Source organism: Silene latifolia, chromosome 4 (genome assembly GCF_048544455.1).
Source record: "Silene latifolia isolate original U9 population chromosome 4, ASM4854445v1, whole genome shotgun sequence".
NCBI classification, from domain to species: Eukaryota; Viridiplantae; Streptophyta; class Magnoliopsida; order Caryophyllales; family Caryophyllaceae; genus Silene; species Silene latifolia.
Window position 1 is genome coordinate 2,738,457 of NC_133529.1, and position 22,441 is coordinate 2,760,897.

A 22,441-nucleotide genomic window follows, 5' to 3' on the forward strand; every position below is an offset into this window, starting at 1 on the left:
TTCAGTTATGTTGTTCTACATTGAACTAAATTTATAAGATTTTAATCAATTTTAAAAACAAAAAAACTAGAGCTCGTATTCTTAAACCAAACTAATCTAAAGTCTAAACGAAACGGAAACATGTTTATAAAATCGACACATTATTCTTTTTTTTTTGTGTGTGATACCACACAAATAGGATTATACATCCAGTTGTACCATAAGCATGGTACAACCAAGTATAAGAATTCGAGCTTATGTGTATTCTTTTTGAGCTAATTTAAAGTTCATGTTTTTAATGTGTAAATGGATGAACTCAATACTTTCTAATAAAGCTCATATTCTTTAACATAAAGCTCAGATACTTTAGCACAAAGCTCAGATTCTATACCGTACAACATATACAACTAGTTGTATAGTCCATGAATTGGTGATACCATGTCAGGTAGTAACATCCACGCTGGCTAAAAAAGTGGAAGTGATATAATTTGTGATTATTTTGTGATCACCAAGAAATTTTTTAGGAAATTGAGGAAGTTACACGTATTTATTACGTAAGAAAGCAGTAAATGCTTTATTTGCTATACAGAATGGTGACGTGAATAGTACCTAGTAAACGTGTAAGTCCTACTCTGTAAACCTACACCTATTTTGCAGTCAAAATATGATTTTTCTATTGCACTATACAAATAAAATCGCTAATGTCATTTATGTTTGTGAGACAATGAATATTGAATAATAGCCTATTACTAATTTCTTAGACTTTACTTGTATTTTTATGGCATTACACAAAAGTATAGTTGCGTTATTATTTTCCAATTTTTATGGAAAAAATTGTAAACCAAAAATTAATCTCCACTATCGGTGAAGGTAGGGATTTGATGTCCGAGGGTGAAGCGGGGATAAATTGCTAATGTAATTGTTAAAGCCGAAAATATCGAAATTTTTGAATAAAATTTTCATTTTTATTTTATTTTTCAGCGACGCTATCACCCCCGCGAAAACCTTGCTGGCTTTGCCCCTGTTTTTAGCCTTATTTAGGACGATTGTAAGTCTAAAACGAATTTCAAGCAACCCATTTACATAGCTAGTAAATTAGTACAGAAGTAATCATTATTTAAGGTTTAAGATGTGTTTTCGCATATATTTCACCCTTCAAACGGCTTTAAGTTTTTAGTACAAATTCTAATTAGCTTTTTATTTGATTATCGAAATTTAATTTCTTTATTTTGCTAACTCAAGGTAAATTTACATTGACTCGATTCCGTATTCATATTTTACAAAACCCTATAAACACGGATTAATGTCTTAATGATGCCATTATTTTGAAAAACACAAATTCTAATTTAAGACGACGGACATATCCGTCTTAATTTTAAAACGGGTTAAGTATCACACGTAAGATAAAAACAAAATACATTGGAATTATCAAAAGGTTTATCCCACCTATACAAATTACGGAGTATATGTTATTTGACTCGTTTTATTCTTAAGACCACGTATACATTAAAAAAAACATGAAAGTTTCTTGGAGTTACACACTGTATTTTAAGGTGGTCTTACGTCTGATTTCCCCCCACGAATTACTCTGATAACTTTTATCTTTCACCAATAAGGTAAATTTTGCCATGTCGAATGTTGTGTTATCTTTGTATAGTCCACATCAACCAAATATATGCAATTATGCAACACGTGGGATCATATCAAAATAAATGACAAAAATCTATGATTGTATAGTACGTATGGAAGAAATGTTTACGTTATAACTTTTCTTAGGTTAACATGTATATATACGTACAATATTTATTTGTGATTAGTGCATGAGTAGTGTAATCATATTTATGATCGATGGAAGTGACGTAGGTCTATGTTTGACAAGATCATTTGTACGGTGAGAATTTAATGTTTGTTTCATTGTGCATGTGAATTAACTTTACATATATGATCAATCCTAAGTAATTTAGGGTATTGATCTCTAAGGTCATGTTTTTTTTGACTTGAAGTCACTTAATTTAAGTTCATTTCATATCCTATAAGTTCAGTTCAGTTAAGTTAAGATCCTATAAGTTCAGTTCAGTTCAGTTCAGTTCAGATCCTATAAGTTCAGTTCAGATCTTATACGTCACTTAATTTAAGTTCAGTTCAGATCCTATAAGTTGATTCGATTCGATTCGAGATCTTATAAGTTAAGTTCGAGATCCTATAAGTTCGATTAAGTTCGGATCCTATAAGTTGATTCGAGATCCTATAAGTTGATTCGATTCGATTCGATTGAGATCTTATAAGTTCGATTCGATTCGAGATCTATAAGTTTGATCCAAAAGAACATGGCCTAATTCACAATTCGCCGTGTTCTTTTGAACTGAAACTAATTTGATCTAAACTGGACTGAACTTAACTGAAATGAACTTATAGAATCTGAACTAAACTAAACTTATAGGATCTGAACTGAACTGAACTTATAGGATCTGAACTGAACTGAACTTATATGATCTGAACTGAACTTTAATTAAGTGACATATAGAATCTGAACTGAACTTATAGGATCTGAACTGAACTGAAATTATAGGATCTGAACTAAACTGAACTTATAGGATCTGAACTGAAGTTATAGGATCTGAACTGAACTGAATTGAACTTATAGGATCTGAACTGAATTTAAATTAAATGACTTTAAATCCAAAAGAACAAGGCCTTAATATCATGGTTTATACCAATTCTTGTTTTAAGATGTTTTTTACACTTGATTAAAGTAGAGTTGGAAATAAAAGCAGGTTATAAGAGGTTGTGAGTTAAGACGGTTTTAAGCTAGACCAATTAAACTGGTTTATTTCTATAAAAATGTTATAATCTATATATTGAGAGGCTCTAAATATCGTGGTCATCAAGAGGGTCTAACATAAATCAGATTTATCGTGGATGTTATGATCTATACGGAGGCTCCAAGCCTTCAACTATCATGGTTTATTTCTATCAAATTCACCAAATATATAACTCTTACGTTGTTTACAAACTAGGTGGCCGGACTTTGGTAAGGGCAAACCAGGGGAAGAATTTAATTGATAAATTGCAATTGGAAACTGAGTTAGTCAACGAACAATGTAATAAGGGCTTAGCTTGATCTGATGGTTGCAATTTCATGGTGCTAATATTCCACAAACAAGTTAAGCTGAGTAGGCGGCGTATTAAACTCTTCAGCTAGTCTTGCTTGTCACGGGCTAATCCCGTCACAAGTTTGTGACCTCTCACAAAAAGGGAGAGGGGACAAGGTGGGACACCCCCATGTACTTCTCACTCACCTCTGAATGGACATTTTGTGAGAGAAAACGGTATCCGTCACAAACTTGTGACAGATGTCGCCCGTCTTCAATGAGATTTTATGTAAACTCTTTCACAAGTTACTACGAAGTACTAATATTGAATTTGTTATTTGTGAAACAATTGGATTCAACAGTTGCGAACAAAGTAACTAAACCAAATTCAACAAGTTGATCAATCAAGCAAGATTAAAAATTCCTTTGCAAGGTAAGTAGGGGCCATAATTTGACTTTCTTATTTGACTAAAAGAACTTATTTTACTAAAATTTTATTGAGCTTATTTTCGCTCAAGTGTTTGACAAGTGAGTTAAATCTCAAACTTTAGCTAGCTTAAATAGAAAAAGCTATTAAAGGCAGTATGTAAGAAATATGTTACATAGAGTAAGTCTTGCTTAAAACGGGTCGGATTTTAAGACGGGTTGTTGTGTGAGAGGAAATGGGTAGAGGGGACAAAGGTGGGACCTCCCATGTGCTTCTCCACTCACCCTAAATGGATATTTTGTGAGAGAATATGGTATCCGTCTTATTAATAAGACGGATACCTTGGTCTGAAATAAGAATTGGTGCATATTTATAGTTTATCTTCCATGTACCTTATTTGATGATTCATTACTCTATATTTTTGAAGTCATTTTACCAAAAAAAAAAATGATCACTATTACAAGGTAAAATAATTACGAGCAATTTTTCTTATTGTTGTCCAAAAAAAACAATTTTTTTATTTTGAAAAAAGGGCTTAGGGCCCGTTCTTTCAGCTGAATTGAACTGAATTAAGGTGAACTAAACTGAATTGAATTGAACTCAAGTTACTCAACTGAATGACATTACATTTAAACTAAAATGAGACAATATTAAACCAGAAAAAACCGGGCCTATTAGTGTTTGAAAGAGAGAAAGGTAAAGTATGATATAGGCTGGTGGACTGTAAATCTGTATGTATGTGTCAGTCCATAAGTAGTTACTTTCTCATTTAGGCCCGTGAAAGAGTATCATGTAAACTCACTTAAGTACTAGGCCCATAGTACAACCCATAAAAGTATTTATTGGCTATTTAGTCCACCCTATATAATCTTACAATCCGTCTCATTGTAAACGGATATTATCCGTTTAAAACTGTAGATAGATAGTGTCAGTGTGTCACTCTCATAAAATGTAAGTGTGGGGTATCAATTTTCCACCAACTTGCACTATCCACTCTCATTTTGTAAGACATACACTATCCGTCTACAGCTTTAGACGGATAGTGTCCGTCTAAAGTGAGAATTTGTAATAATCTTATACAGAGTACATTCAAATCACATGAAAATCATGACCTGGAACCGTAATAGTCTGCAAACCACGTACACCACTGAAAATAACGGGCGTGAAGTCTGTAAGGCATAGACTCAGACCATAAACATCCACAAAATTGCTATTGGGGAGACTTGGACCAGATTCTCTTCAAAATTTCACCCAAGTTTTAACCACTAAGCTCCATCCTTAGATGCACCTTCATCCATATTTAAACTTCTACTCCTTTCAAACTTGCCTTATACAATTATCTTTGTGCAACAATAGCTAAGAGCATTTTTTCATTTTCACATTTTTATAATTAGTTGTGAGAGTCATTTTAAGTTAAGATGATTTTAAACAAGAATGATGTTACTTATTAGCTAAAACAAAATACAAAATACTCTCTCCAAGTTCCTATTATCTTCTCCTTTCAATAAAATACTCCTCACATATATTAGAGAAAGGAGAAGATAAAAAAAAATTGGAGGGAGTAATAAATAAACTAATCCAATTTAGTACCTTCAACAAGCGACATTTGTCATCTTATTTTTTTGACAAGTGTCTTTCATTAATATTTTAACTAGTTTTGGAACCCGTGCATTGCACTGGTGGTAACGAAAAATATTATTGAAATTAAAAACTTATAATTTTTTGATTTAGTAGATAACTAAATTTTAGATAATTTTACTTTGTTTAAATTATTGAAATTATTAATCGTAGTTATTGTTACTTAGTTATTTAAATTTAGGAAAGTAAATATCTTAAGAAAAATAATTAAATTATAATAGTCACCTTAAATTATAAAGTATGAAGGGCAAACTAATAGGCAACTAATCGATTTAAGGGAATATTTACTCCATATAAAATGGTACACAAATTTGCGACAAATTTTAGTTTTTGGTCAATCTCAGTATAATATCACACGAGATCGAAGAATTCGGCGTTGTTTGGTAAACGACATATTGACCAATTTTTAGCATATTCAAGGGTTTTATCATGCTTGACCAATCAATATTCTAATTTTAGTGTTTGGTAAACAACATATTGTAAAACAGCATAATGCTTACCCCAGCATATTGGTTAGCATATTGTAAAATAGGAAAATTTTCTCCATTTTACAAAGAAAACTAACAATCTACTAATCCTAATTTGCCAATTATCAAACATTCAAATTAATTCTGCTAATTATAAAATGCTAGTCAAACCTTCTGATAAAATCTGTCATTTGTAATTTGCTCTTGCAATCTGATTATGCTGAAATGAATTCGTTGTTTACCAAACATGGCCTTTATCATATTCGAGCCGCTCTTGTACCAAATTCTTTTGGCCTGATCTTTAGTTCACATAATTTATTTTTTCGATCTTTGATCCGATAAGAATAAAATCTTTAATACATCCTAATTTCCTAGACGACGACGGCGTGTACTAATTTACCATAAAAGTTAAACCATTGACTAAATATTTCTCCGATTCTACATTAGAGTATGAATTTACTTCAATATATACTTTCCATTGTAGGATACAAACTTAGAGCTGGTAAGTTCGACCCGATTTGAGTGATCCGACTTAACCCCGATCAAACCCGATTCGATAAACCCGAGAATTTTTCAACCCGAAATCGACATGCATGACTCGATAATCAGTGACCTGAACCCGACCGATATTGACCCAATTAAATTGATGACCCCACAATGTTAAGCTTAATATTGAACAAAATGGAACTAATTTAGTGTTTAGATTGATACGTTCGACTTAATAATGAAGTAACTAAACCAAATAATTGTTAAAAAATAAATCTAATGGTAAAAAATTGACTATTGCGATAATAACCCGACCCAAATCCGACCCGACCCTATATATCATTTGACCTGAAATGACCCGAGCTGATAACGACCCGATCCAGTATCGACTCCACCCGAAAGGATTGGCTGACCCGATCTGACTCGATCCCGATATGACCGCATGTCCGCATCCGACTTGACCCGACCCGACTACAAACTGTTATATAGACAACCGCAAAAGTAGTAATTAGCCCTCATAACTTTAGCCAATTGTGAGATTAGGCCCCATAACTTACAAATGTAGTAATTAGGCCCCATAACTTTGGCAAAAAGTGAAATCTAACTCAATTTCTCTTTTCAACTTAAATCATATCATTAAATCATTTTATATATAAGTTCATTGTACACTAAATAATTATTAACATCTCTATATACTAAAAGAATAAGAAAAGCTCCAATTTTTCCCGCCTAAAACACATTCCCTATTTAGATAATTCCCTATATACTTTCTTATTCTGATATAATCCCCTATATACTTTTCTTATTCTGATATAATCCCCTATATCAATCAATACTATATATTAATTCCAGAAACCAAGGGACTTCAATGTAATTAACGAAATCTATACAAATTAATTATACTATATAGTTTTAAATCTATAGCACCGTGTGATGGACCTGATAAAGGGACCTCAATGTAAATATTATACAGTTTTGGTTAAAAGTATAATATAAAAATAACTTGATGAAGAATATTTATGGAAATTACATTAAATTAAAGTGATTAAATTTAGAAAACACAAGAATATAGTAATTTTCCTTAAAATTAACATGCCCACTTATGGAATTAATTAGTATCATCATAGAATTATACATTAAATTAAATGATATAGTAAAAGTAATAGTAGCAGCAACGAGATTAATAAAATTAACGGTATTAATGTGGGAGTAGTGACAGTTATAATAATGATAATGAGATTAGTGAAAGTAACTACGAATGTTGTGAAAGTAACAATGGTAACAATGAGAAAAAGTATGAACAATTAAATAACCAATCGACTCAAGGAAAAATTTTACTTATTTAAATATAGGCCGGATAAAATTAACGGGAATAATGAATTTAACAGAAAAAAAAATAGAGGAATTAGTAAAAGAACAATAATAACCACGGGGGTAGTGAACGTAATGATATTAAGAAAGAATGTCGTGAAAGTAATAATATTAATAGCGAGTTTAGTGAACGTGTCTCATAATTTGAAAATAAATTTTACATTTCATCATAATACAAGATATGTCGTAGAAAAATATATTACAAATAGTAAACGTGTGAGTTAGACAACTCCAACATAGTTTATTTCATTGAAAATAAAATTTAAGATAAATAGAGGTAGCCCGGGCGAAGCCGGGCACCAAACCTAGTACTTTCCTATTTGAGGTGCATAAAATTTGTCTCTAAGTTTTTTGCAATAAAAATTTCGTTAACTTTGTAAGATAAGTCGTATTATAAAAATTAATAAATTGTCAATTTACAATCTATAAATAGTATATTAAAAAATAAAACTCTATAAATACCGTGCATGTATTGCACGGGTTCTATACTAGTTTAAAAAGTATTTATTTAATTTATTAACATAATTTTTAGAATATTTTTTTACTAATTTTATTATAATTCACATACATATGAGAGTACGTTTACATATTTTCAATTTTATTTAATTCATTCAAATATTTGTTTTCAACAATGTGTAATAAATTGCATACACAAATTTAAATTTCGAATAAGTTTTATTATATACTTATAAATTATAAATTGTACTCCCTCCGTCCCGGTCATTTGTTGTCCTTTGATTTTGGCACAAAGACCAAGGAAAGGGGGAGGAGGCCAATTACTAAATGACAAGTGGAATAAATTGGATGTGAATGATCAAATTAGTCATCAAATTCATTCTTAAAATAGAAAGGACAACAAATGACTGAGACACCCCAAAATGGAAAAGGACAACAAATGACCGGGACAGAGGGAGTATTGATGAATGAAATTGAATTTTTTTGGTGCAATTTTGGTTGAAAATAAAAAATTGGGTTGAAATTCACTTTTTATCAAAGTTATGGGGCCTAATTACTACATTTATAAGTTATGGGGCCTAATCTCACAATTGACTAAAGTTATGGGGCTAATCACCGCTTTCGCGTATAAACAACTACCGGCGATAATATATTGAGATATTATTTACCATAATTTCCTTGATCTTAGTATCCTCAAGCTGTCTACATTAGTTTTTTTTTTTTTTTTTTTTTTTTTTTTTTTTTCCGGTGTTGACTCGGAGTATCCACCCTATGTCCCTATCAATATCGACAATTAGGGCAATCACTCCGCCGAACTAAACCTCTTCAAAAACCCTAAGAACTTAAACCTCTAAATCCTATTCATAAATCATCATCAGCCATAATGGAGTTTGATGATGCTGATAATCTCTCATACAACGACGACGAAGACGATCAATTCGACTACGACGACAGCGACAACAACAACGACGAAGACTTTGCTGCTTCGTCCTCACCTAACCCTCACGGGGCCGATGGGGGCAACAACTCGAACCATTGCAAGGAAAAGCGTTACACCATCTTAAACGACGTCGAAATAAAACGTCGACAAGACGAAGAAATCTCGTATGTTTCATCCGTCTTATCTTTATCGACTTCCGAAGCAATATTACTTCTTTGTCATTATAATTGGTCCACTTCTCAATTAAACGACGATTGGTTCGCTAACGAACAACAAGTTCGAACTAAAGTCGGATTAATTAACAACATTACTGTTAATCACTTTAGTAATAAAAAAAATTATCGATGTGGGATTTGTTTCGACGATGAATTCTCGACTGATGAAGTTCGTTCCGCGAACTGCGGACATATTTACTGTAAAACATGTTGGAGAAACTACGTCGATATCACAATCGACGAGACGGGTTCAGGGTGTTTACGTTTAAAGTGCCCTGAACCAAAGTGTCCGGCCGCAGTTGACCGTGACATGGTAACCGAGTTAGCATCGAAAGAGGCTACCTCAAAGTATTTAGCTTATTTAATTCGATCATACGTCGAGTTCAAGAAGAAGAACACCAAGTGGTGCCCTGCACCGGGGTGCAATAATGCTGTCGAGTTCGAGTTAGGTAGTAGTGATGTGTATGATGTTGTGTGTGAATGTGAGCATGAATTTTGTTTTAATTGCGGCGAGGAACCGCATCGACCGGTGAAGTGTGGGATTGTGAAAGAATGGATGTTGAAGAATAGTAATGAAGCTGAGAATACTAAGTGGATTCTTGCATTTTCTAAGCCTTGTCCTAAGTGTAAGAGGCCTATTGAGAAGAATACTGGGTGTAATCATATGACTTGTGGTGAACCTTGCAAGTATGTTCTTAATTCCCCTTTTTTTATTTCGTAAATTCTTGTTTGTGACGTCTCAGAACCGGTTTAGATAGTGATGAGATGGAAAGGTAGTTGTGACAGATGTCACAAGTACCTTTTTCGTCACAAACAAGAATAATGTTTTTATTTTATGTAGGTTTTTGTTTGAATGTTTTCAAGTAGTGTTGTTTGTTTATATTAGTACTTCTAGCTAAACAAGTTGAGTGTGATTGAGTTATTCTAGATAGAGCGTGATTAAATGAAAACAAGTCGAGTGTGATTGAGTTATTCTAGGTAGACCCTCTAAATAAGTCGAGTGTGATTCAGTTATTCTAGATAGACTTGGTAAACAACTCGTGTGATTGAAAAAAAAAAAAAACAAGTCGGGTGTGATTGAGTTATTCTAGGTAAACCTGGTAAATAAGTCGAGTGTGTGATTAAGTTATTCTAGATAGAACAAGTCGTGTGATTGAATAAAAACTAGTCGAGTGTGATTGAGTTATTCAAGGTAGACCCTCTAAATAAGTCGAGTGTGATTAAGTTATTCTAGATAGACTTGGTAAACAAGTCGTGTGATTGAATAAAAACTAGTCGAGGGTGTTTGAGTTATTCTAGGTAGACCTGGTAAATAATTCGAGTGTGATTGAGTTATTCTAGGTAGACCCATATAATGCCCTTGTGGCTTCTTTATCACCAAAACGATTGAGTTAGTGAGTTTATTGGACGGATTTCAAAAACCGAAATGATTCTTTAAAGCTCAAACCACTAATGACACTCATATTTGTGAGACAGTGAATAGTAACGTACCCTCAAACTTATCTTGTATTTTCTTAGCATTAAAAAAAAAATATAGTGGCATTATCATTTCCCTAAATGAAACTTCACGTCCCCAAAATTTGTCCATTATATCTGCAGGCACCACTTCTGCTGGCATTGTGGACGTACTTTGCACCCTACCACTCAGTATTCGTGCAACTGCAATGGCTACCGGCACCTTGAGCCCAAGATAACCAACGACGATGACAAACAACGAGAAATGGCAAAGCGATCGATACAAAGATACGCGCATTACTACGAACGTTGGGCTAGCAACAACAAGTCAAGAGACAAAGCTCTAGCTGACTTGACCGAAATCAAGTCCGACACGATCCACCTTCTAAGTGAAAATCTCGGAATACCCGTATCCAATCTCGATTTCATCTTCGAGGCTTGGGAAAAGATAGTCGAGTGTCGAAGAATTCTTAAATGGACTTATGCTTACGGGTTTTTCAGTCTCGAGCATGAAGATAAAAAGCGAGAACTTTTCGAGTATTTGCAAGGTGAAGCCGAGAGGGCTCTTGAATGGCTACATTCTTGTGCCGAGAGGGAATTAAAGGTTTTTTTTAATGAACGCGGTGATGGTGTCGCTCATAACTTCGATTTCAAGGAGTTTCGGGTCAAGTTACTTGGGTTGACGAAGGTAACCGGGACTTTCTTTGAGAACTTGGTTAAGGGGTTGGAGAACGGTTTGTCCGAAGTAGGGTTCAAAGTACCAGAGCCAGAGCCAGAGCAAATAACGAATACTGATTCGAGTTCGATTCCGGGTCAGGGGAATGCAAATCAAGAAATTGAGTACTGGAGTTGTGATCGATGTAGCTTTATGAATCCTGTGTGGGCTTTTACTTGTGAGATTTGCTTTGATGAATGAGTAAATCTTTTTTGTGTGTGTTTAAGAAACATACAGAGCTATGTTGCTCAGACTCGGTTAGAAGTATCCGACACGGGTATGTGTCCAAGTGTCGGATTCTCTATTTTTTGAAAAAGAATTCGGCCCTGTTTGGTAAACAGCGGATTAGTATTAGCAGAAGCAGATTTAGAAAGCAAATTTGACTAGCATAATGATTTAGCGGGTTTGACTAGCAGATTTATTTAGCAGAATTATTTTAGAGGTGTTTGATAATTGACAGTTTTAGATTAGCAGATTGTTTAGATTCTTTGTAAAATGACAAATTAGGATATGATAAATTATTTATTAAATATATAAAAGGAAGGTTAATATTTTTTAAGGGGGTAAATAAGACAATATTTTTTTCTTTTTAATCCGCTAACCTAATATGCTAGTAGGAGCAGCATATTGCAAAATAGCATATTGGACCCCAATATGCTATTTCAATATGTCATTAACCAAACGCTCTAAATAGCATATTTGTAAGTCAAACATGCTAAACCTCTCCAATATGCTGAAATTTGGCCAATATGCCATTTACCAAACAGGGCCGAATGTTTTTGGTCTAAAATGAAATGTCCGAGTGTCCCACCCATATCCGAGTGTCCAGTGTCCGACACGGGTATGGAGGTAATATTGAAGAGTCCGAGTAACATAGATACAGAGCCGTTTTAATATACCTAACTGAATTTATGTACATTAAATATATATTCCCTTCATTTTTCTACTTTCACCCATTTGCTTTATTGTGGTATTCAAGACGCTACTTTGACCGTATTTTTCGATGTCTATTATGTTATTTTTTTTTTCTTAATTTTTTTTTCGTAAAAGATGTCTTGATATTAATTGTAAATGTTTTTGTTTTATAAATAAATAGTTTTTACTCTCTAACTTATTGACGGTCAAACTTCGAAAACTTTGACCTCCATAAAGCAAATGGGGTTATCACCAAATATCATGCTTAATAAACTAAACTAATGGTAAATGATTCATAAAATTAAATGGAGATTTAGCGATGTTCTCAGTTCTCACAGTTCTCATTATGTTGTTGGTTATTACAGGATCTTGACAATGACACACCATCGTTACTCCACAATAAAACAACGATGTTCACAATTCTCATTATGGAGATTTAGCGATGTTCTCATAGTTCTTATCTGACTTGAGAATCTCTCCAGTCTCCATTTAATTTCTAGATATTTTTGTTTTAGAACCCTAAAATCTTAGTTTTGCGGTGAATCCCCTAAAACTAAAAGAATAAGAAATCTCTAGAGTTTTCCCGCCTAAATGAATTAGGCTATAAATGGGCTTCATAGCATCATATCTACAAGTGGGCCATCTTGATTAATTTCGACTTAAGTTATAAATAGGTTTAATAATATCAAATCTACAACTGGACCATACTGATTAATTTCATACAATAAATAATTTCTATATACCATTTAAAAAAGGGATAATATTCTTTTAATTTGCATAGACATATTAACGGATATTCTTATTTTGTTACATACATGAAATTGCACTAATTATATGTAGAATGTGATAGAAATATTTTTACTTATGATATGCTTAATCCTATTCAGCCTATAGTTCCCCTTTCTCTAATATATGTGAGGAGTATTATAATGAAATGGGGAGTATAGGTTAAATAGGAGGAAGTATTTTTTTTTTACACTTTAACTTAATATCCATCTTTACTCCATACTATATGAAAACTTAAATTTTGGTTACTTTTTCTTAATTCTTTATATAACGCCTTCAGGATATAGTGATATAATTAAAAACAACGTTTTATTAAAACAAAGTTAATAAAATAATTTAGTAAAACCGACAATCTCATACGGAGTAAAAAGTGTTGAACAATCTCTTTTCTAGCTCTTAATACAAAATTACTAATAGTAAATTTTATAATTAAATTTCAAATGGAGTTAAATACCAATAGTATAATTATTAAATTCTCTAATATTCTTATCTAAAAAACCGCGCATTTGCGCGGGATCTATACTAGTTTTAGACTAAAATCACACGAGAGTACGAGACTGAGGACTTCGTATTTGAGTCGGTCTAGGACTAAAAAATTTAGACCCGATTTTCAATTTACCTAATTTATTTTTTCGGTCTTCGACCCAACCATCGATCCACCACTCACCTAATTTATTTTAGAACTTCCAAATTCCAATCCTAATTTCCTAAACGACGGCTTGGACTAATTACCATAAAAGATACATCATTGACTAAATTTCTCCGATTCTTATATATCGAATATGAATTTACTTCAATATATAAACAACTTCCGACGATTCATATTTACCACAATTTACGAGATCTTAATATCTTCTAGCTCTCTACTTTAGCTATTTTTTAATTTCCGGTGCTGACAAGGAGTATCTCCTTATTAATATCAATTAGGGCAATCTCCCTGCCGTACTAAACCTCTTGAAAAACCCTAAACAATTTTAACCTTAATCTATTTATAAATCACCAATCACCAATTCAATCTCCCTTAACAACTCAACATCATCGGCCATAATGGAATTTGATGATGCTGATAATCTCTCTTACAACGACAACGAAGACGATCAATTCTACGACGACGACAGCGACAACAACAACGACGAAGACTTTGCTGCTTCATCGTCACCTAACCCTCATGGGGCCGAAGCGGACAACAAAAACAACTCGAACTCGAACTCTAAGGAGAAGCGTTACACCATCTTAAACGACGTCGAAATAAAACGTCGACAAGACGAAGAAATCTCGTATGTTTCATCCGTCTTATCTTTATCGATTTCCGAAGCAACGTTACTTCTTTGTCATTATAATTGGTCCACTTCTCAATTAAACGACGATTGGTTCGCTAACGAACAACAAGTTCGAACTAAAGTCGGATTAATTAACAACATTACTGTTAATCACAATAATCACGATAATAATTATCGATGTGGGATTTGTTTCGATGATGAATTTTCAATCGATGAAGTCCGTTCCGCGAACTGCGGACATATTTACTGCAAGACATGTTGGAGAACTTACATCGATATCACAGTCGACGAGACGGGTTCAGGCTGTTTACGCTTAAAGTGCCCTGAACCGAAGTGTCCGGCCGCAGTGGACCGTGACATGGTAACTGAATTAGCATCGAAAGAGATCGTTGCAAAGTATTTAGCTTATTTAATTCGATCATACGTCGAGTTCAAGAAGAAGAACACCAAGTGGTGTCCAGCACCAGGGTGCAATAACGCAATCGAATTCGAGTTAGGTAGTAGTGATGTGTATGATATTGTGTGTGAATGTCAGTATGAGTTTTGTTTCAATTGCGACGAGGAACCGCATCGACCGGTGGAATGTGAGATAGTGAAAGAATGGATAATGAAGAATACTAGTGAAGCTGAGAATACTAAGTGGATTATTGCATATTCTAAGCCTTGTCCTCAGTGTATGAAGCCTATTGAGAAGAATAGTGGGTGTAATCATATGACTTGTCGTTGTGGGTATGTTCCTATTCCCTTATTTATTTCGCAAAATTTCATTTGTGACGTGTCACAAGCTTGTGACGTCTCAGAACCATATAAACAAGTAGAGGGTGAATGTTTACAAAGGTGGTTGTGAGATGTCACAAGTACTTTTTCGTTACAAGCAAGAATAGTTGTTTTTATTTTATTGTTGAATGTTTACAAATAGTGTTGTTTGTTTACAAGTCAAGTGTGATCGAGTTATTCTACATAAATCTGGTAGACCTTGTAAACAAGTAGAGGGTGATTGAATTATTGTAGATAGACCTGGTAAATAATTGAGTGTGATTAAGTGTAAACAGGTCGAGTGTGATTGAGTTATTATAGATAATCCTGGGAAACAAGTCGAGTGTGTTTGAGTGTAAACAAGTCGAGTGTGACTGAGTTATATATTCTACCTATACATGGTAAATAAGTCGATTGTGATTTAAGTGTAAACAAATCGAATGTGATTGAGTTATTCTTGATCAACCTAGTAAACAAGCTAAGTCGGGTAAACAAGTCAGTGAAATCTAGTGTAAACAGATCGAATGTGATTGAGTTATTCTTGATAAACCTGGTAAACAAGTTAAGTGTGATTAAGTTATTCTAAGTAGACCTGGTAAACAAGTCGAGTGTGATTGAGTTATTTCTTGAGCGGACCTATGTTTGGGTTTGGTTAAGTACTGTATAGCCTATATGTGTGAAATTTTAATATGGGCCTATATGTCCTTTAGGGGGTAAGGCTTAGTTTGGAACCTACAAGTTTCGGGTTCATCTTTGGGAGGGTTTGTTTGGCTGTGGGTAGGATTAATCGGAAGGCCGAAAAGTTTTGGTTAGTTTGGTCCATCTAAGCAAGTTGGATAATTATTGACTTATTTTTAAAATGGATATATCTGTCTTAAGGAAGATCTACCTCTTAAACACATTACATATGATAATATAATTTGGCTTTTTAAGGTTTAAAGTTTGTCATAGAACTATTCTTAAGACTCCTATAGAGTAAACAATGTGATATCTAGATCCGAGTACATAATAATGAAAACTAGGTGCCAGGTTTGAATCTCTCTCGCCCATAGCGTAAATGTGTAATACCCTTGTGGCTTCTTTATCATGAGAACGATAGAATTACTGAGTTTCTTAGACGGATTTTAAAAAACAACGATACTTTAAAGCTCAAACTCGATAACTCTGATTTAAAACCCGTAAATAAAACCTTAAATCCCCAAAATTTGTCTATTATATTTACAGGCACCACTTTTGCTGGCATTGTGCACGTTCATTGAACACTAAGACTGGGTATTCGTGCAACTGCAATGGCTTCCGGCGCGAGCCCAATCTAAAGAACGACGTAGAGAAACAGAGGGAAAGGGCAAGGCTATCCATAGAAAGATATGCGCATTACTACGAAAGATGGGATAGCAATAGCAAGTCAAGAGACAGAGCTTTAGCTGACTTGGCCGAAATCAAGTCGGACAAAATCCAATTCCTTAGCGATAATCTCGGGATACCCGTTTCCCAACTCGAGTTCATCCTCGAGGCTTGGGAAAAGATAGTCGAGTGTCGAAGAATTCTTAAATGGACTTATGCATACGGGTTCTTTAGTCTCGAGAATGAAGATAAAAAGAGAGAACTTTTCGAGTATTTGCAAGGTGAAGCCGAGAGGGCTCTTGAACGGCTACATTTTTGTGCCGAGAGGGAACTAGACGTTTTTATCGATAAGCACGCGGATGGTCGTGATGGTGTTGATAATTTCACTGCGTTTCGTGTCAAGTTACTTGGGTTGACGAAGGTGACCGGGACTTTCTTTGAGAACTTGGTAAGAGGGTTAGAGAACGGTTTGTCCGAGGTATGCAAAGCACCACACCCAACGATGAATTTTGCCTCGAGTTCGATTCCGGGAGACGGGTACGGAAATCAAGAAGTTGAGTACTGGGGTTGTGATAGATGTAGCTATTTGAATCCTTCCTATGCTTTTACCTGTGAGATGTGCTTTGAAGAGTAAATCTTTGAAGAAACAATCTTCTTGTTCTTCTTTAACTCGGAAACTTTTTTCGTAATTTTTTTTCCTAAATTTGTTTTCGGTTTATATATTCCGTATATTATTATCATTAATTGAGGTTCATGATACAGATGGATTCTCTTATTCCATTTTCGTGTCGTATATTATTATTAATTGAGGTTCATGATACAGATGGGGATTCTCGTATTCTCCATTCTCCTGCAGTGGCGGAGCCAGAAATTTAAGTTAGTGGGGGCGAAAAGGTAAAATTATACGGGGCCTCGAAAAATTCGAAAATTCTAACTAAAAATTTCAAAATTTTCAAACATCGGCTCTCCTCGTCTTGTATTACCTCTACTTTTTCGAGGAGTCGCCCTTGATCAAAGCTGAAAACAGAGAAAAACAGGGGGAAAATGGAAGGCAAAACTGGCATTTCCTTTATTAGTACTACTTAAGCTGAGCTTCTCTAGATCTTATTTATATATAGTACATAGCGCGACGCGATACAAGATGAAACAAACAACTATGCACAAAAAGAGAAGCTTTGGAGAAAAAAAAAAACAGATAAGAACATAACCAAAGCTGGTTGGTTCTAACTTAGCCAAGCTGCAACTTGTTCTATTTACACATTATGCAAACTCAAAAACGGTCAGGTTTGTTTTCGACATGGCGTCTGAGTCTCTCAGATGATGGACATTCCTCCACGGTGGCGACGCTGCTGACGAGGACCTTGGAAGAAGAAGTCCTCATCTTGGTTCTCGAACACTTCGTCCACTTCCTCGGCTGAGATGGCAAATGCCAACTCTTTTGCTTCTCTCTCAATGTTCTTCAGTATGTTCTTCTGACCTGCACATTTAAACAACACAATTTTACGCCATCAAGATAAGAGACCATGTGATTCAAATAAGGTTGTTACGATGAGTTTAGATCGTGCATTTCGGTGTCTTGTACGTGTTGTATTTAGGTAATTTTGGGTCTGTTTAAGGTATATTGCCATTGGGTGTTCGAAAAATGATCACAAAGTGTTGATAGTTTTTGTCTCGGGTTTAACTCCGGTCAGTACGTCATAGCTATAAATCCAAATTAGTTGTTTGAGATCTCCCATGGGCAATTTTGTGTCGGAATTAAACTGTAGCAGTAGGTGCTTATAAATAAAAACAATTACTCTCACTATAGACGGTTATATCCGTCTAAAGTAAAAGACGGGTCAACTATGTTTAAAGTGGTGCCATTTTTGGACCTGTTGTTTGTCTTATGCTTAAAGTGGGTGAATATAACTATAGACGGATATCTCCCGTCGATAATGAGAATTTGTGAAATAAAAAAGGAAAGAAATTAGATACAGGAAAATGAGAAGAGGAAGAATGATTGTGAATTGTACCTGCAAGTGGGAATTTTTGGTTGTTCTCGGCGTTGATCTCGAAACAGACGATCTCCAGGTTGTCGTTCGGAGAGGCGAAGGTGACATAAGGATGGCCAGGAGGAACAATAAACACAGTCCCGGGCCTCAACTCTGAGTGGATCTTCTCATAATGGACTGGAGTTTCACTCTCCTCCCCTCGCCTTGATCGTCCACTGTCATGGTGACGGTATTGTTGTTGTTCTTGTTGTTGTTCCTGTTGCTGTTTTTGTTGTTGTCTTTGTTGTTGTTGTTGCTGCTGCTGGTGGCGGCCTGACTTAGATACATGAGGACATGCCATCTCAAACTCGCCTCGTCCGTTGAGCACCACTGATATCTTTGTGGCCCTCGAGTTGTAGACTGGAGTGTGCATGGCGCCCTGCGCAGATAAACAGCAGTAATAAATAAAGATTACAATGATTACGACGACGACAATATTATTCAGAACCAAAAAGACTTCGTCATTAATGCATGGAAATTAACCTGAGTGATGTTGGCGAAAGCTACGGCTATTTGAAGGTCTTGGAGCACCTTGTTATCGCTGGGATCGATTTCAAACAGCTTTCCGAATTCATTGGACTCCTTGGGGTCCTGCCTTAAGAGGTTTATCGGACTCAAGTCCCTTTTGCTCTTGCCTCCGAAAGGCCAATGACCACTGCCTTCATCATGGGTCAGAGCCCTTATTTGCTCTTTAGATGCCCTGATTATTATTCCCTCCCTTTGTTGGGAGAAAATCCTCTGGACTTTATCAGCTGATGTCTGATATATCAAACGAAAAAACACAGCATGAATATCTGCACATTTCTCTATGCATCCTACCAATTATATTCGTAATTACACAAATTATAGAATGAGACCGTCTTAAACTGTGAGACGGCCCTTTGATTTGTTAAACTCACTTTTTACTATCAAACACGCAAAAAAACCGGTTTAAAGTAAACAACTGTCGCGTACAGTAATTATTGTTATACTCCCTCCGTCCCGGTCAATTGTTGTCCTTTGGTTTTGACACAAAGACCAGGGAAATTGTCCTTTGGTTTTGACACAAAGACCAGGGAAAGAGGAGGGGACCAATTACTAAATGACAAGTGGACCAAATTGAGTGTCCATAGTCAAATTGTTCATCAAGTTCATTCTAAAAATAGAAAGGACAACAATTGACTGAGACACCCAAAAATGAAATAAGACAACAAATGACTGGGGACAGAGGGAGTAATAATCTTTGTACAGTAATCTTACCTTGAAGGCAGCTTCAAGAACCTCAGTGCTGAAGGCATTGAAAATTGATTCAGGGTTTTCACCTCCCGATGAAAAGAACGGCTAAAACCAAAAAAAACGGAGACAAATGAGCAAACTTTTCAAGTTTAAGAATTTGTGTATGACAGATAATATTAATATCGAAATTCAGTACCACCCAGTTGCTCGCTCTGGTTTTGATGATATTTATACATGGTTTCAAGAAAATCAAAGTCAATGAGACGAAAACTGTATCGTGATTACCTCAAAGTTGCCAGGGTTAGAAACAGGGTTAAAAAGCTCGGCAAGGACCAATTTCTCATTGTTATCACTGTTGATCAAATAAGCAGTTACACCAGCAGGTACCACCAACACATGCCCTTGTTCAATATTGAAGCTCTCTCTTCTGTCTGTGAAAACAAGGCTCAAAGTTCCCCTTCCTGCAAACATCAAACATTAAGCCAATCCATTAAAACACAAGCAAAGATACAACCCCATGTCCCCATGAATTAGATATATTTAAATAAGATATACTTGTCAAATCGTCCCAGTCAATAGTTTACATATTTCATTTTGATTCATCCCAGCATATAGTTTACATTCTTTTTACATAAAAACCGATCTAAAAACAAACATTAACTACTGGTTTGATAGACTTTGACAAATTCATGCACATACAATGTTATGTTGGTGCACATTAACTACTGGTTTGATAGACTGACAAATTCAATAGTTTACATATTTCATTTTGATTCGTCCCAGTCAATAGTTATTTTCTTTTTGGTCTACTTAAATGAAGGGTCGAACTCTCAAACAAGCAACATGTGACCAAGTGAAGTGTCGGAGTATCATAGTATATAGTGCACATAGTATATACTATATAGGCAAATGGGCATTTCAATCCTTTCTTTCATTATCTACCATAACCATTTTTAAACTTCCGTATAACCATTCATGTCAGCAGACCCCAAATTCTTAACGAACTTAAAAAGTTACTCATAATCGAACAATTTAACAAATATTCCCGCATCAGATAAACAAATGATTGGAACGAAGGAAGTATAATACAAGAAAACATACCTTTCGCAACGAAAACGATAGCATCAGCATCCCAATGCATAGGAACACTAAAAGTCTGAGGATTAGCTTCAAACAACACAACCCTAAAATTCTCAATCCCTTTAAAAAGTTTAGACCTTTGAGTAAATTTAGGAAGAACTCTCACTCTCCCTTCTTGTGTTCTAAACTTTGACTCAAAATGTTCAGTTTGAAACACATAAGGATTCCTCTCCTCAAACTCTTCTCTTCCCTCAACTTCATCTCTTGATTCTCTTCCCTCTCTTCCCTTCCACTCTTTCCACTCCTCTTTTCCCTCCTTCCACTCACCTTCATGTTGCTTTCTAACCTTCTCACAAACACTCTCACACAATTGTTGCTCTCTTCTTCCTTGTTCACGCTCTTGACACCTCTCCCTACACTCCCTATACTCCTTAATTGGATCTCGTTTTGCTTGACTAAGCACAATTAAGGACACCCAAAACAACACTAAACAAACCCTTTTTGTGAATTTCCCCATTTTTGTGAAGTTTCAGTTAGGCAATTCGTCGAACAGTTGGTGTGCACTACTGTTTGTTGATGAATTCGAATTTGGGAGGAGGAATGGGGATTATTTAAAGTGTGGGATTGATGGGTAGTGATGAAATGAGTGTGCCATGCGAGGTGACAAGTGTAGGAAGGTGTAGAGTAACGTGGCGAATTTTTGGAGATGATCATTGACGCGTATAGTATATGATATGATAAAGATGATGAAGATGAAGATGAATTGAAATGTTGGATAATTATGTAGCATTTTGAGATTGAGATGAATGATTGTACAGAGTACAAACAAATGTAGATTGGAATTTGGATGATCACAAATTCCGTTCAAGACGGTAATATCCGTCTTAAACTCATAACAGGTCGAGTATGGTAGATAAAATGAAAAATTGCCTATAGATTAACAAAACATTTATCTTATTTTATTTAAGCGGATTTTCTAACATGTGCCCTTAATAACATGTTAATAAGTTAATTAATTTCTTGATAAATTAGAGTTGAAACTCATATTTACCATAATTAGTGAAATAATCTTGAAAATATTTTCCTACTTAGCTTATTATCGTGTGCCCTATGGGCACATGTTAGAAAAACCCTTATTTAAGTTATAAATGGGAGTATATTTGCCGGTTTTTATGTTAAGACGGATATTAACGTCTTAAGAGAGACTTGCGATGGTTTGGAATTTGGATGATCATGTATTGTATTGTTTGCTGGAAGTGTTGATATGCTCATGTGTCGTTGCATATTGTTTTTCACAAATTCTCATTTGTCACGGACATATCTGTCGCAAGCTTGCGACGGGTCAAATACAACCCATGTGGGGTAGATAAGACTAAAGCAAAGTGCCTAGAAAGTAGCATCCTGTTTTGTCTTATCTATCCCACATGGTATTACTTGACCCGTCGCAAGCTTGTGACGGATATATCCGTCGCAAGCTTGTGACGGATACTTGTTGATTTCTTTTAGCCGCATTCACGTGGCATGGGCGCATGGCTATGTGGGTGGAGATGGCGGGAAATTTCAAGCATTTGTCCTTGGTAAAAAAAAAATTGTATTTTTATCAATAGGTCTTGAATCTGGACCAGGTTCATGTGTTTATCGAGTCGGGTGCGAGTCTGATCTGTTCAGGTTCAAGTTTTAAAACAAATGGAGGTCATTTGCTCCACACAAAAAATGAGCCCCTAAATATGAATGCACAAGTGTGTTTCAAGCTTTGAATTGAATTCCGTCGATAAATCTTGTAAATTGGATGAC

The 22,441-nt window shown here is 35.0% G+C and overlaps 3 protein-coding genes across 3 annotated transcripts; 2 read left to right on the forward strand and 1 right to left on the reverse strand.

The window, feature by feature from the left end:
- The first annotated feature begins 8,728 nt into the window (after positions 1–8,728).
- Positions 8,729–11,544, forward strand: LOC141652557 (putative E3 ubiquitin-protein ligase ARI10). The gene is made up of 2 exons (XM_074460080.1): positions 8,729–9,758; positions 10,671–11,544. Exons 1-2 carry the CDS (start codon positions 8,800–8,802, stop codon positions 11,440–11,442), a joined length of 1,731 nt encoding a protein of 576 aa, XP_074316181.1. The 5' UTR covers positions 8,729–8,799; the 3' UTR covers positions 11,443–11,544.
- Positions 11,545–13,959: 2,415 nt separating this feature from the next.
- On the forward strand, positions 13,960–17,137 carry LOC141652552 (putative E3 ubiquitin-protein ligase ARI10). Its single transcript, XM_074460074.1, has 2 exons — positions 13,960–14,951; positions 16,203–17,137. The coding sequence occupies exons 1-2, from the start codon at positions 13,990–13,992 to the stop codon at positions 16,954–16,956; spliced, it is 1,716 nt and encodes a 571-aa protein (XP_074316175.1). The 5' UTR covers positions 13,960–13,989; the 3' UTR covers positions 16,957–17,137.
- On the reverse strand, positions 17,026–21,905 carry LOC141652553 (vicilin Cor a 11.0101-like). The gene is made up of 7 exons (XM_074460075.1): positions 21,779–21,905; positions 20,669–21,600; positions 19,853–20,028; positions 19,592–19,672; positions 18,836–19,111; positions 18,335–18,731; positions 17,026–17,799 (listed from the first exon to the last, which is right to left on the reverse strand). Exons 2-7 carry the CDS (start codon positions 21,162–21,164, stop codon positions 17,636–17,638), a joined length of 1,590 nt encoding a protein of 529 aa, XP_074316176.1. The 5' UTR covers positions 21,165–21,600; positions 21,779–21,905; the 3' UTR covers positions 17,026–17,635.
- Positions 21,906–22,441: the final 536 nt, after the last annotated feature.

What these genes read in the sequence shown, in the direction of transcription:
- LOC141652557 (XM_074460080.1), top strand. Translation starts at nt 8,800, where the DNA reads ATGGAGTTTGATGATGCTGATAATCTCTCATACAACGACGACGAAGAC. An exon ending in ACTTGTGGTGAACCTTGCAA is followed by an intron (nt 9,759 to 10,670) that starts GTATGTTCTTAA and finishes TTATATCTGCAG; the next exon opens with GCACCACTTCTGCTGGCATT.
- LOC141652552 (XM_074460074.1), top strand. Translation starts at nt 13,990, where the DNA reads ATGGAATTTGATGATGCTGATAATCTCTCTTACAACGACAACGAAGAC. An exon ending in CATATGACTTGTCGTTGTGG is followed by an intron (nt 14,952 to 16,202) that starts GTATGTTCCTAT and finishes TTATATTTACAG; the next exon opens with GCACCACTTTTGCTGGCATT.
- LOC141652553 (XM_074460075.1), bottom strand. Translation starts at nt 21,164, where the DNA reads ATGGGGAAATTCACAAAAAGGGTTTGTTTAGTGTTGTTTTGGGTGTCC. An exon ending in CTAACCCTGGCAACTTTGAG is followed by an intron (nt 19,673 to 19,852) that starts GTAATCACGATA and finishes TTTTGGTTTTAG; the next exon opens with CCGTTCTTTTCATCGGGAGG. An exon ending in TTCTTGAAGCTGCCTTCAAG is followed by an intron (nt 19,112 to 19,591) that starts GTAAGATTACTG and finishes TTGATATATCAG; the next exon opens with ACATCAGCTGATAAAGTCCA.